This window comes from Pelodiscus sinensis, chromosome 8 (genome assembly GCF_052426305.1).
Source record: "Pelodiscus sinensis isolate ZL-2025 chromosome 8, ASM5242630v1, whole genome shotgun sequence".
NCBI lineage: Eukaryota > Metazoa > Chordata > Testudines > Trionychidae > Pelodiscus > Pelodiscus sinensis.
Genome location: NC_143059.1, coordinates 3,318,249 through 3,332,893, shown reverse-complemented (window position 1 = coordinate 3,332,893; position 14,645 = coordinate 3,318,249). Strand labels below are relative to the sequence as shown.

The 14,645-nt window shown below is 61.3% G+C and overlaps 1 protein-coding gene across 1 annotated transcript in view; it reads right to left on the bottom strand.

The window, feature by feature from the left end:
• Window positions 1-13,733, bottom strand: part of PIK3AP1 (phosphoinositide-3-kinase adaptor protein 1) — a 62,897-nt gene extending 49,164 nt beyond the window's left edge. Inside the window, exons 1-2 of the mRNA XM_075934528.2 lie at window positions 13,494-13,733; window positions 6,556-6,972 (exon numbers count right to left, since the gene is read on the bottom strand). Coding sequence (XP_075790643.2) covers window positions 6,556-6,972; window positions 13,494-13,506 — 430 coding nt within the window. The 5' untranslated portion in view covers window positions 13,507-13,733. The remainder of the gene's footprint in view (window positions 1-6,555; window positions 6,973-13,493) is intronic.
• Window positions 13,734-14,645: the final 912 nt, after the last annotated feature.

Here is a 14,645-nt window from a genome sequence, read left to right as displayed (position 1 = left end):
GTTCCATTTTCTAGGGAATAAAGTTAATGCAAGTCCCCGACACGGCCACTTTGCCTGATCCAGACACCCCCTGGTGGGTGGGGACCGGTGCCAAGGAAGGAGCAGGAGCTGCCGGCGCGGTATCAGCGGAAGCGCTGCCGTCTGAGGGGGGAGACAGAGCGTCACCGTCTCAACTGCGTATCCATAAAACCCGTGTGAGAGGCGCCACCGCCGGAAAGGCTGTTTGCGTCTCCCAAACCCTGCCCCAGTCCCTGCCCCCTTCCGCGCCCCCCTCCCATCTCAATGCCGTTGCTTTTCCCGCGGCAGCCTCAGGCTGAAAAGCCAGCGGGGTCTTCACGTGACTCAAGAGCCGAGCTCGTGAAAGGGAGCAAGCCGCCACCCGTGCGGACACGCTGGGCCGGCTGCTCTCACGCTCCATTCACAGCTTCACCCACCCAGCGACAGAGAACTCGGGAGGCCTCGCGTTTCCTCACCGGCCTTCCTGCACGTGACAGGCTTCCTGTGGTTTCTGCTGCTTTATCTCCCGCCCACAAGGAAATTGGGCCATTTATAGCCGAGCAGGCGATTTCCTGTCACTTGCGTCTGACGCGGCCTGTAGCTGACGGGACGCTAGCCCACTCGCAGGGCTGGGAGGGCAGGGACCCAGAGCCACACCCGGCAGGGAGACAGATCGTCAGCGCTGCTCCCCAGCCTGCGACGGGGACACGTTTCCCGCAGCTTTCAAAGGGCGCTAATGCATTTCTGGCCCTGCGGGTGCACCGTGCGGTTCCTTAAAGGCTTTCACTGGTCCCTTCACAATCCACGGCTCCTGCTCGCCCACCCCACCCCCCGGGACTTCCTCCCAGCTGCCCCCTTGCATTTTCCCCACTCCTCTGCACCGTGCAAGGCTTCCTCTGAAGCCCCAACCTGCCCCCTCACCTTTTGGGACGAGAGCTCAGCCCCGATCTCCCCAAATCCCCACGCTCCTCCTCCGCCCCATCCCCCCGCCACGTCTGAAGCGCGCTGCTGGAGATTTCACTGATGTTTAAGCAGCTTTGGGCAGGGGCCGCGCCGGGCCCGGCTGCAGCTGCCTTCCCAGGGTCTGAGCCCTGAGCTGACCGTGGGCCGCGGAAAGCTTGGTGGAATGAGCTAACTGGATCCACGCGCGGCAAGCAACGGGGACGCGCCAGTTCTCCTTCCGTCAGTGCGGATGAGCCAGGCCATTCTGGCCACACCCAGCACCCTGCTCCCACCGGCCCCTGCCAGGCCGCGTCCATGGCCGCGTGGATCCAGGCTAGCAGACACGGTGGCGAGTCTTTTACTGGACCAGCGGCTGCAGGAGACAGCCAGCTTCCCAGTTCTCGCGGCCCAGAAGGGCTCCGTGGAGGCGTGTCGCTTTTCAGCCGCGCACATCTGACCCGAACGGCAGCCGGGCAAGCGCTTCCCCTTTTCTGCCCTTCTACAGAACTAGCAGAGCAGCCAAAGCAGCTCGCGGCTTGTGGGGACGGGGCTGGAAGTCTGCTCCGTTGCCCAAGCAGAACAGCTCTCTGGCAGGTGCGGCGCTGCCAGTTCCTTGCCATTGCGAAGCTCTTTATTATAAGTGCCCGGCAACTCCTCACACATCCGCGGTCGACAGCCACCCCAACCTAGCCACCAGCGTTTTCGGTTTTCATGGCATGTCGATGCTGCCACGGCGGGGCTGGGGACGTGGGCAGGTGTGCAAACAGGTGGCAGAGACGTGGGTACCTGTCTTGTGTGCCCATAACAGTCACAACAGCAACTATAGGCCCCAATCAAAATCACAGCCTATGCTTCTAGGGGCGAATAAACCACCCGGCTCTGCCATGGAAAGCTTTCAGTGGGCATAGGAGGATTAAGTGACCCACTCAGGGTCATTCGGAAAGTAGGTTGCAGAGAGTTGAGTGGACCCCGGCTTTCCACCAGGCCACCCTTTCTGTTGGAGAGTGGCATTTAACACGAGGGGGCGTGGACTCCGTGTTTCACGAGGGAAGCTATCAAGTTCTCAAAATGCACTTTAAGTCAATTACCTACTAATTGACTTCAGCTCAACCTCACAGCGGGCCCTATTGTGAAAGCGTGGAATGAACGGAAAGGAAGTTTTTCACCGTTTCACCCAAAGAGGAACTATGTACTGTGTACACCTGGGGACCTCTTCCCTTTTTAAATAAACAGCAGAGCAGCTGGGCTCCTGGTAACTCTCAGGCGCCACACGAGAGGGATATTTCTTGCTCTGAAGCAAGCGCACCAGTTGGAATTTGTACCATCAGGAATCCTGCCTGGAGTCCTTCCGAACAGCTCCAAACTCCGTCCCGCACGCTAGAACTCACAGGGGCAGCGTGTCTGTAACTTCCATGTTCAAAGAAGCCCCGTAACGCCAGCTTATCAGACAGCCTACAGCTTGGAGAGAGTCGGGGAGACTTTCTGGCGAGAACTGGTACAAACAAAATACTTGAGCGTTAAAAGTATCTTTTCTTCTGCCAAAATATTTGCCAACGGTCGACTACAGCTGATTGGCACCATATGCCTCTGAGTTCAAAAAAGGAAAGCAAAGAACATATGGGTCATTTTGATTGTGTAAAAAAGTCAAGTAAAACACAATCTGCCTAAAAAAAAAAAAAAATCTCCCTTAAGATGTACTCAAGGCAGCGGGCAAGTGTCAGGGATTTCGGTACATTCGCCTGTCATACTGAAAGAGTGGCACATGGAGAAAGAGTTACGGTCCCCCTGTACAAGTCAGACTCCACAGGAAGGAATGTATTCGTACAGCAGCTGCTATTCTATGGTTCGACACTCCCACGACGTGATGCTCAAGTTCCCCATTAGAGAATGGGGAATGGAATCGTTTCCCTTGGCACAGGGGCTGGTCCGGACAGGTGTCAAGGGCATTTGGCATTCCCTAGTGGGTTCTCGGTACCTCCGGAGCACCCCACTTCCCGGTGCCAGCCAGGTACCCCACACACTAGACAGAGCTGGCATGTGTCTAAGGACGGCCTCTATATGCCCAGATGATTACACTAGAACAGGAGCCAATGAAATCCTAGATCCAGCCCATGGCCCTGCCAGAGCCTCCTGCACGTCATTCAAAGCAGGTGAGTCCCCGCCCCCGGCACAATCTCGCAGCTCCTATTGAGCAGAAACCAGCCAATGGGAGCTGCCTGGGCCATGCTTTCAGCACAGGCAGTGTGCGGGAGCCTCCCCCGCTGAGGGGCATGCAGCACAGAGAGCATGGGGCCCCTGCAGCTGGACGTTTTGAGCAGCTTAGGGGGGCGTGGCAGGGCGGGAGCCCGCCCAAGGCTCCTGCCTGGCTGCTGGCTGGGAGCCATCTAAGGTAAGCGCCTCCCGGCCAAGTCTTCACCTGGCACCTTTCTCCTTCCCCCGCCCCCCAACTCTCTACTCCCCCTCCTGCACCTGTGCCCCAGGTCACTACCCCCACCCTCTGCACCCCCACTCCTGCACCCCTCCCAGAACCCCTGCCCCAGGTCACAACCCCCTCCTGTACCCCCGTCTCCTAAACTGAGCTCCCTTCTGTACCCAGCCTCCATCCCAAACTCCTACAGCCATGCCCTAGGTCGCAACCCAAATGCCTGCAGCCCCCTACCCTCTGCCCCAGCTCACAAACCCCTCCCGGACCCTGCACCCCTCCTCCAGGTCAGAATCCTCCCGTGCACCCTTCTTCCCTCCCAGACCCTGCACCCCTCCTCCAGGTCAGAACCCTCCCATGCACCCTTCTCCCCTCCCAGACCCTGCACCCCTCCTCCAGGTCAGAACCCTCCCATGCACCCTTCTCCCCTCCCAGACCCTGCACCCCTCCTCCAGGTCAGAACCCTCCCATGCACCCTTCTCCCCTCCCGGACCCTGCACCCCTCCTCCAGGTCAGAATCCTCCCGTGCACCCTTCTCCCCTCCCGGACCCTGCACCCCTCCTCCAGGTCAGAATCCTCCCGTGCACCCTTCTTCCCTCCCAGACCCTGCACCCCTCCTCCAGGTCAGAACCCTCCCATGCACCCTTCTCCCCTCCCAGACCCTGCACCCCTCCTCCAGGTCAGAACCCTCCCATGCACCCTTCTCCCCTCCCAGACCCTGCACCCCTCCTCCAGGTCAGAACCCTCCCATGCACCCTTCTCCCCTCCCGGACCCTGCACCCCTCCTCCAGGTCAGAATCCTCCCGTGCACCCTTCTCCCCTCCCGGACCCTGCACCCCTCCTCCAGGTCAGAACCCTCCCGTGCACCCTTCTCCCCTCCCGGACCCTGCACCCCTCCTCCAGGTCAGAACCCTCCCGTGCACCCTTCTCCCCTCCCGGACCCTGCACCCCTCCTCCAGGTCAGAACCCTCCCGTGCACCCTTCTCCCCTCCCAGACCCTGCACCCCTCCTCCAGGTCAGAATCCTCCCATGCACCCTTCTCCCCTCCCAGACCCTGCACCCCTCCTCCAGGTCAGAACCCTCCCGTGCACCCTTCTCCCCTCCCAGACCCTGCACCCCTCCTCCAGGTCAGAATCCTCCCATGCACCCTTCTCCCCTCCCGGACCCTGCACCCCTCCTCCAGGTCAGAACCCTCCCGTGCACCCTTCTCCCCTCCCGGACCCTGCACCCCTCCTCCAGGTCAGAACCCTCCCGTGCACCCTTCTCCCCTCCCAGACCCTGCACCCCTCCTCCAGGTCAGAACCCTCCCGTGCACCCTTCTCCCCTCCCAGACCCTGGCCCCAATCTTCCGCCCCAGGTCACAACCCCCTCTTCACCCAAACTCCCTCCTAGCCCCCCATCTCCTCCTGCACGCCGGCCCTCTGCGCCAAGTTCCCTTCTGCCACCATCCCTGGCCCCTGGACCACTTACAGAGGCCCCCCCCCCCATAAAAAATGACTGCCCACCCCTGCACTAGCGCGAGAGTTCACGTCCAGAGATCCCACTAAAATCTGTAGGTCGCACTCGCCTGACTCGCGCGCCCGTCACCGCAATCCCACCCTGATCGCGCGCGAGCTGCCGCCAAGGACTGGGAGAGGAGGTGGGCTCCCCTGGGCCTCAGGCAGGCAGCCCCCAACCTCCACCCCCGCCCTCACATCCCTCCTTGCACCCGCAGCCTGCACCTCCCCTTCGCCAGGAGCCTAGGGTCCTTCTGCCTCCTTCCCCAGATGTAACCTCTGGGGACAGCCCAAAGCAAGCGAGCTCCGGGGCGTGCGGAGGAGTCAGGAGGATGTCGCAGGCCCCCTGCCCTCCCGCTGGGGATCTCACAGAGGAGCTGTACGGGCCAAGAGGATTAAGAAAGGCGCTTGCGTCCCACAGGAGGGAGTCCCACTGCGCCGGATCAGGCGGCTGGCTGCCACCTCTTCCCTGGCTCCTCGGGGGCTCCCTCGAAAAGCTGGGAGCCAGAGGGCCTCGGGGCAGAACGACGAGAACCAGGCGCTAGCAAAGAGGAAGAGGGAAGTAGGAGTCACTCCTCCCCCTTCCTGGTTGCTTCCGCAGGCAACAGTCCCTAGGAGCTGGATTTATGAAGACGTGTTCCAAGATCTCTGGGCAACGTACAGTAGCGCCGGGGTGCCCACCCTCCGGCCCACGGGCTATACATGAAATGTTTCATAAGGCCCGCAGCCAGCGTTCCCTGCAGCCACCCAGGAGAAGTTCAAATGCCGCCCAGCTGATTAGCAGAACACACACAGCCGGCAGTGTGTTTCCATTGGTGGTGCACATCTACACCCGCCTCGGTGCACAGAGCAAAACTGATTCCACACACGGATGAAAAAAGGTGCCCGCAGCCTGCTTCAACACAACACACGGACAGACGGTGTGTTCGCTTTTTGCGGGCATGTGCGACTTTATACGAGTGTGCAAACAGACAAAAGTGACAACCTGCCTACCTATTTACGCATGAAGTTGAACTTAAAAAATATAGTCAGAAGATTCGGGGGGTAGTCGAGTTATTCTGTCCGGGATAAACTTAAAAAACAACCAATGGTTTGGTAGCACTTGATAGACGAACAAAACACAGAGAGGGCATCATGAGCTTTTAGGGGCACAGCCTACTTCTTCAGAGGGAGCCATCTGAAGAAGTAGGCTGTGCCCATGAAAGCTCACGATGCCCTCTCCGTGTTTTGTTCGTCTATAAAGTGCTACCAGACCAAATGCTGGTTTTTAAAAACCAGGTGACTTGAAAGCTTTTTACGCAATGTAGAAAGTGTTCCCGCACCAGGCGCTGCTCGGGTCTATGCAGCCCTCCTGCACAATGAGGCTGCTGCAGAGTCCGGTGACACATTGACTCCAGTAGTAGGCACAAGAGAACCTCGCAGAACCACCTCCCATTTTTCACGCGCCGGGCTCCGTATCGCGGCGGTGCAAAAGGCACAGAAACGTCCCCGGTGCCTCCCAGGATACAGGCGACCCTCACACCTGAGCAGCTCAGTGGGGCGGAGGAAAAAGGGGCCCCGAAAGCGCCTGGATGTAGAGCGGGCTCCAGGCCTTGCCTTGTTGGTGTATTTCAGAAGCAGGTGCGACCAGCCCCGAGGAGGGATCAGTAGTAACGTGCCCCCCCACCCGAGCCCCAGCCCCCCAGCCAGCCCCCTTACCTTCCGAAAGAGCCTTCCTGACCGCCGCAACGTAAGCATCGGGCTCGTCGTCATAGGAGAGCTCTTGCCACTGGGCCCAGTCCTGGAAGAACCCGGCGTAAGCGTCGCCGTTCTCCACTCCGCAGAGCAGCTTCACCACCTTGTGCGGCGGCCTGAGCGCTTCCTGCAGGCTCCAGAGGACGTGAGGGAGGTGAAAGTTCTGCACCAGCTCGACGGACAGCAGCACCACGATGCATCGGCTGCCGCTGAACCGGGCCAGCTCCTCCCGGGGAACGGCCTCCCCGTGCTCCACCTGGTAGCTCAGGACTCGCTGCTTGCGGACTTGCCGGCAGGAGAGGAAGAGGTTCTGGAGGTACCGAGCCCACTCGCTGGCGTCCTGGGCGTACACGATCAGCACGCCGCATCCCCCGGGGGGCCCTGTGCCGGCGCCAGGAGAAAGCAAAGAGAGGAGTTAGGCGTCGCCCGCGCACTCGGCCGGCCGGCTTTGGGGCAGAGAAGCAAATTCTCTGCTCTTCTCATTTGCGAAGCGCGCGGGGCCTGGTGGGGCGCTAGGAGAGCAGCAGATGCCAAGAGGCATTTGCATTCACCAAGCAGCTGAATTCATACTTGCATTTCCGGTGCTAAAATCTGAGCAGACGCTCCTCCATTCTCTCCAGCCCCCCTCGCCCCTGCAAGGGGGATTTCCAGCCCTCTTGTGAGTGAGATAAGTCACAGGTGGGACTTTTCAGATGTGGGGAGGGGCGGAGGGGGGAAGTGTCTCACGAAAAACAAAAGTCTCCTCTTAGGTGAAAAGTGAAGTCGAATGGACGAGAGGGACCATGCAGGCGTGTGCGTGTGCCCAGAAGTGACACGCTGTGGTGAAGGAGTCAGCGCTATATATAGCGCCCCCAGAAAAAGAAAGGGCTTTATTGAGACAAGAGGTCTCAAGTCTGATGAGACGCTACCGTGGTCTTCACAGGCCTTTGCTCACTTCTGTGCACCATGGAAACTCTCTGGGAGGCGTGTGCATTTGTGTATGTCTGAAATGAGTCACCTCGGCCCCCCGCGCCTGCAGCATGGGGCCGTAACAGCACTAGAGCCTTTCCCCTGCCAGCCCCGCTTTGATCTCCCCCTTATCTGCCTTCTCCTGAGCCTGGAGCAGGCATCAGCCTCACCAACATTAGCACGCGGCTTCCTGGCCGCACCAAAGCAGCTGTCAGCGTTATGACGAGAGCCTCCTATTCCCCGATTCTCTAGGGCCCACCCCTCTCAGCTAGTCACTACAGAGCTGTGTCGTAAGGGAAGCCTTCAAGGGCGAGCCAGCAGGAACGGACGCAGGGTTACATCCCCCAGTCTAGAGAGATCCTTAGACGTACAAGCCTCCCCATTCACCTCAATGGGGTGTGGACTCCCAAATCTGAGGATTACGGGTCAGCTTTCAATGTTAATGTCGGTGCTATTCATTTCAGCTTCTCCTAATCTGCCTTTCCTGGGCTCCCAACCGGCCTCTCTGCGTGCCCAAAACCGCAGCCCACCCACTCCCATCCGGAAAAAAAACAAAACGCTTTTGTAGGAAAACCCGCGACCCTCTCCCGCCTAGTGTAGCCAAGCGGCTGGTCCTCTGGCGACAGCGTAAGGGTGGATTTAGCAGGCAGGTGGCGGCACAAGTTAAATGTCCACCTTTCAAGTCATTAATATTAAGTCGGAATGAAGCAGTCTCAAAAGATCCCATTGTGCGTCTGCACCCAGGAGTCCTGCAGTGGAAATTAGACTCAGCTGTTCAAAGGACTCCGGGCCTTCACGGCGGCTTGTGCAACAGGCTGAATGAAGGCAGACAAGTGCCCGGGTCAGCAAGTCCCAGTCATGCAGTGACAAACCTTTTTTTTTTTTTCCTACGTCGAAGCTGAGTCTAACCCTTCTGGCTGAAAAAAAGGAGACGTGGCAACACGAGCCAAGTGTAAGTAAGGCAGCGATGGTTCCCTCCTGCATCTGCAGATATTAGAGGCAAACCATTTAGCGGCAATGAAGACACAGTTACAAATGAACCCCCAGAACAGCCGCCTTTCCCTGGAAGATGCAACTCCCAAAACCTGGGCCAGAGGGTTCGAGAGCTGGGAAGGTTGTTAGAGGATGGAAGCCAGGTTTGGAACCGGCTTCCAGAGGAGCAATTCCAGAACTTGACGGTCTTCAGGAACCACTGCAAAACCTTCCCGTGGATTTTAACTCGTGCAGGCACGTTAAGGCCGCACCAAGGCATGGACACTGGGGAACAAGAAGCTTCCTTCCTCTAGCAACTGTGCACAAGCGGCAGCTGTAATAGCTCTATTAGTACTGTTTACGTCTCCAGCGGGGTTACAGCCGGGGGGGGGAGCACATTACACAGCCCGAGTACGGGGGGAGCACAATTATTTTCAACTAGTACCAGGCTAATAAGTACCACAGCCGTAATTCTCATGGCTCGGGTGGTACCTCCCTTTCCCCATGGCAGATCTGAGCTAAGATAACGTGTGTGTGATCTCACAGGCTCTCCGCCTCTGAACGAAGGCTGCAAGCGGTTAGGTGGCTCAGAGGAAGTGGGATGGAGATGCTGAACTTGTGAGTTTTGGTCCACGGAGAGACCGACCCAAGGCCAGCCCCTCGTGTCACAAGCAAAGGCGTTAGCCCGCTGTTTCTGAAGACAGTTTTAAGGCTCAGTTGGAGTCAGCGCTTTGACCATTTTAAGCACAAGCCAGCCAGAAATAGTCTGTTTGGACTTTCCTCCTCTTCACGTCACTGGGGGAACGCAGCTCTCGCCACCTTGGCCTGGTCCGGTTGGGGAAGCACCTGTTTCGGAAGCAGAAAGTCCCAAGCGGTGCCAGAGGAAAGGGCAGGGAACAGAAAGCCGTGGCAGAGGCTGAGCAGACGGCGAGCGTGGTCCTAACATCTGTTAAAGGAAACTCTCCGGCCTCGGACACAGGGCAGTGACTAGTGATGGGCATGGACAAAGAAATCTACAGTTACAGAACTAGCCTCTCACACCTACCAAGGGCTTACCCAGGTGCAGGGCTGGGGGGGGGCGTTCCACAGGGAAGTGGGCCTGATGGAAAGAGAGTGGCCAGGACATTTGTTTTATTTTGCACAAACTCATTTCCTCACCTTCGAGCAGAGGTGCACAAGACCCGGCCCGCAGGCCGAATCCTGCCTGCTAAGCTATCGGATCCAGCCCGCGGCTGCCCTGCACTATTACAGGGAGCACTGGGTCTGAATACTTCCCCATGAGAGCACTCAGAGATGCTGACACCCAGTGTTCCCAGTCCAATGCCACCCAGCTGATTAGCAGGGCACCCACAGCGAGGTGTTTTGTTTCTCTTGGTGGTGCACATTCCCACCTGCCTCCGCGCATACAACAAAATTTATTCTGCACATGGGTGGGAAAGATTAGCGGGAACGTTGCTGACTCCCTGTGGCATCAATAGGAATTCAGGCGCTCAGCACCTCTCAGGCCTACTGGGTTTACACAGGAGCGGGGGGGTGCATTTTCTAGTTGGACTGCGTACCAAAACAACCACTCTCTCAATGCGCCTCGCCTCACTAATTATTAACTAACATGCTCTCAAAGGCTCCCAGGGCCACTGCACCCGGAAACTAGCACTTTATTTAAAGAGTCACAAGCAAAATAAGGGGAAATAGCTGAAAAAATAACCAGCTAAAACCCCTGTGAGTAAGAGCACCTCCCCGCGATAAGAACGCAAGATTTGCATGACATGTGACCCCAACGCGGCTCTGCTTGCCGCTGAAATCTCCTCTTAGAGCCAGATTGTGCCTCATGAAGAGAAAGCAGGTTTTGGTATCTGCCTGCCCGCCCTTGAGACTGAATTATTTTTACACCCCCAGGAGACACGCATGGGTGGGAGGCTAACGTTGCTCCACGCCGCCGGGAGGGCACGTGGCTTCCCTCGGAGCGTGAGCAGCACGGGCTCCTCCTCGCCCCCGTGGGAAGGGGAACTTGCACAGGAAGGCTCGCGCCACAAGGACCAGCGCAGCCGGCGGCCCTAGGCCCGTGCCGTTTTCACCACTGGCCTCTCAGCCGGCGAGACGCCGGTTTGCTCTGACCGTGGCCGGCGCCAGCGCGGAGGCAGTTAGCGGGCACTGCCAATTTCTCGAGGCCCTACGGCGGCCCTTGGCCTGTGGCGGGGGCCGGGCAGGAGACAGAGCAAGGGAAGGGCGGGCTGCTTTGCCCGGTATCATCCCTTCAGATCTGAGTGGCTTGCCTTTGCCCGCTCTGTGCCGCCCCGCCCCTCCCCCAGCCCGCTGGCGGTACTCAGCGCGGGTTATTGCCTCTGCTGGCGGTACCGGCGTCGCGGGACACCGGCCGGAGGGACGCAGGCGGCCAGGGAGAAGCCTCCCCATGCGGCTTATGGGGGGGACTCTCCCGCCCAATCCTGCAGGGCAGGCCGGGCTGCGGTACTGCACTGGCCCCCCAACGGCGCCCCCCCATGCAATGCAGGGCAGGAGCACTGTGCCACAAGCACCACCCCCCGAACCCGCTTCCATAGGCGGGGTCACCCTGGCTGTTGGGCATTAACCCCGCAGGGGCCGGGGGGCAGGGAGGCACAGCCCTCGCGTTACGCCAGGGAGCGCAGTGCAGACAGCAGCATGGGCTGGTCCGAGCAGCCGAGAGCCCGGGCTACGAACTCGCGTGGCCAGTCCATGCGGCCGTGCAGGCCTGCCCCCCTCACCGGCAGCCTCACACGGAGAGAGCCCAAGGGGAGCTTTTCGCTGCAGCTTCTCCACCCCGTGGAGCTGGGGTTTCCACGGAAAGGAAAGGGCCTTACACTGGCTGGGCTGGGGTCTCAACGCCGAGCTAACGCGTCCGCGCTGCCCTGCACCAGCTTCGGGCTGCTTCCGCACGGCACGGTAACAGCGCTGGGGCCTCAGCGGGACGCGGGCTCCCACCCACCCCTCCAGCAGGGGCCTCGGGCCTGGGCTCAGAGCACTTCCTGGCTGATGAAAGTGGGCGGGGCCTCAAACCGGAGTCAGCTCTGGGCTTGGCGTGCAGTGTAGACGTGTTCAAGGAGGCGGAGCAAGAGGCAGAATGACTAACAGCCAGACGGGGTCAGACCAAAGGCCCATCTGGCCCAGTGTCCTGTCTGCCCACAGCGGCCAAGGCCAGGTGCCCCCGAGGGAGGGAACACAACAGGGAATCATCAAGCGATCCCTCCCCTGTCACCCATTTCCAGCCTCTGAAGAACAGAGTCCAGGGACACCCTCCCTACCCAGCCTGGCTAATCGCCATTGAGGGACCCAACTTCCATGAATTTATCTAGCTCGTTCTTGAACCCTGTTAAAGTCCTGCTCTTCCCAACAACCTCTGGCGAGGAGTTCCACAGGTTAACTGTGGGCTGAGTGAAGAAAAACTTCCTTTGGTTTGTTTTAAACCTGCCGCCTATTCACTTTATTTGGCGACCCCTAGTTCTTAAGTTCGGGAACAAGTACATAACTTTTCCTTATTCCCTTTCCCCACACCAGTCATGACTGTACAGATCCCAATCCTACCCCCCTTGGTCTCTTCTCTAAGCGGAGAAGTCCCAGGGGAGCGAGCTAACGCTCTGGGAAGCAATGATGTAGCTGCCAAAGCTGTAGGGTTTCCTTTCCTCCCCAAGGACTACGGAAGGGGGGCTGTTCTCCTACAGGAATCGCACCCTCCAGCCTTCCCTGGGGCTGGTGTTCACGGTGCCTGCCGTGGATCGCTCGCCACCCGCCTGGCTGGGGGCCAAGCCACGGGGCTCGCTAGCCTTGTGGCCAGCGCACCGGCAAGCAGGGGCCAGCAGACGCGAGGCAGGGCTGTGCGCTCCTTCTGGGGGGGATCACCCACAGGGCAGGGCTGTGCGCTCCTTCTGGGGGGTCCCCACGGGGCAGGGCTGTGCGCTCCTTCTGGGGGGGTCCCCACGGGGCAGGGCTGTGCGCTCCTTCGGGGGGGGTCCCTACGGGGCAGGGCTGTGCACTCCTTCTGGGGGGGTCCCTACGGGGCAGGGCTGTGCGCTCCTTCGGGGGGGGGGTCCCCACGGGGCAGGGCTGTGCGCTCCTTCTGGGGGGGGTCCCCACGGGGCAGGGCTGTGCGCTCCTTCTGGGGGGTCCGCACGGGGCAGGGCTGTGCGCTCCTTCTGGGGGGGGTCCGCACGGGGCAGGGCTGTGCGCTCCTTCTGGGGGGTCCCCACGGGGCAGGGCTGTGCGCTCCTTCGGGGGGGGTCCCCACGGGGCAGGGCTGTGCGCTCCTTCGGGGGGCCTCCCCACGGGGCAGGGCTGTGCGCTCCTTCTGGGGGGGTCCCCACGGGGCAGGGCTGTGCGCTCCTTCTGGGGGGTCCCCACGGGGCAGGGCTGTGCGCTCCTTCTGGGGGGGTCCCCACGGGGCAGGGCTGTGCGCTCCTTCTGGGGGGTCCCCACGGGGCAGGGCTGTGCGCTCCTTCTGGGGGGGTCCCCACGGGGCAGGGCTGTGCGCTCCTTCTGGGGGGTCCCCACGGGGCAGGGCTGTGCGCTCCTTCTGGGGGGTCCCCACGGGGCAGGGCTGTGCGCTCCTTCTGGGGGGGGTCCGCACGGGGCAGGGCTGTGCGCTCCTTCTGGGGGGGGTCCGCACGGGGTAGGGCTGTGCGCTCCTTCTGGGGGGGTCCCCACGGGGCAGGGCTGTGCGCTCCTTCTGGGGGGGTCCCCACGGGGCAGGGCTGTGCGCTCCTTCCGGGGGGATCACCCACGTGGCGAGACGCAGCCGGGCCCTATCCCCAGGGGCCTCGGTTCATCCTCGGCGGGGCAGCGGCTCCCGGGGGGCAGGGAGCCGGGCCGGGGGCAGCGGCGCGGGCTTCTCCCCAGCCTTCCCGAGCGGTCCGGCGCGCGCCACCGGGGCTCCCCGGGGACCCCGCGGCACGTGGAGGCGGCCGGGGCCAGTCGCGCGTGGGGGCAGCGGCGAGCGCCCCGAAGGGACCTACCTGGGCTGGCCATGGTCCGGGGGCCGGGCGGCCTCGCATCCCCGAGAGCGGCTCCCGGCCAGGGCGCTGGGCGCAGGCTGCAGCCGGCAGCCGAGTGGGAATTTCCTCCTCTGGCCACTTCCTCCGCGTGTCAGCGCCGGGGCTGCCGCCCGCCCCGCCTGCAGCCCCGCTGCCCCCGGACGGCGCGGCCGGACCCTCCCTGCGGCGGCTCCGTGCGCTCTGCCGGGCCCCGCGGCGCAGCCCGCCCGCCCCTGCGCGCCCCCCGCCGGCCGAGCCGCCGCGGCGCGCCGCCCCCGTCTCCTCCCGCAGCGCCGCCAAGGGCGCTCTAGGGGGTCAGTTCCCACCCGCGCGCCTGCGGGGCTCGCTCACACGTGCGCCCCTGCAGCCGAAAGTCCAAGCGCCCCCCTCATTCCGGGTGGCCCCTTCAGCCAGCCTGGGCGCAGCAGCCCTTGTTCCGGCTCAGAGGGGCCCTTCTGCTTCTCCCTGAACTGATCCCTGCCGGCCCAAGGCCGCCCTCCCCCTCTGCCACAGGGCAGGCGCCGGTATGCCAAGAGAACAGGGGCTCAGGTGGGTGTAGGAACCCCCCTCCCGGAGCCGGGGCGCTCTGCCATCCAATAGACCCGGTGGAGCAGGGCCTGGCCCCTCTGGGATTAGTACAGGAGCCAGCTGGCTCTCTTGAAACTCATTCTTACCCTCGGTAAGGGGTCTCAGCGCCACTCCATGGGACACTGCCCGCCACCGGCAGGTGTGTGGGTTACACGGAGCTGGGTTGGATTTTTCCAACCCCTGAGCAACACAGACAGAACCAGTATAAGGCACCCCTAGCCCATAACAGAAGGATCTGTACAGGGGTTTGCACTGGTTTAACCAAGCTAGTGTAAATCCCCCCTCGATTGTAACTGCTCAGAGTCACATAGACACCCCCGGTGCCCATCCCGTCCCTGGTGATGCTGCGCGGGAGGACCACAGCGATGCTGGGCAGGACCGAAAGTTCGGCTTCGGTTTTGTGTCTCAAGGGAGAGCGGATCCCCGTCTGAGCCCCGTCATGAGGATGAGGCGGGGAAGGGCCGCAGGGGTGGCTGGGCAGTTCGCGGCTGCGGAAAGGAAGGTGGGAATGCGAAGAGGCTGCACAGACAATGAGAGCTGTCTCTC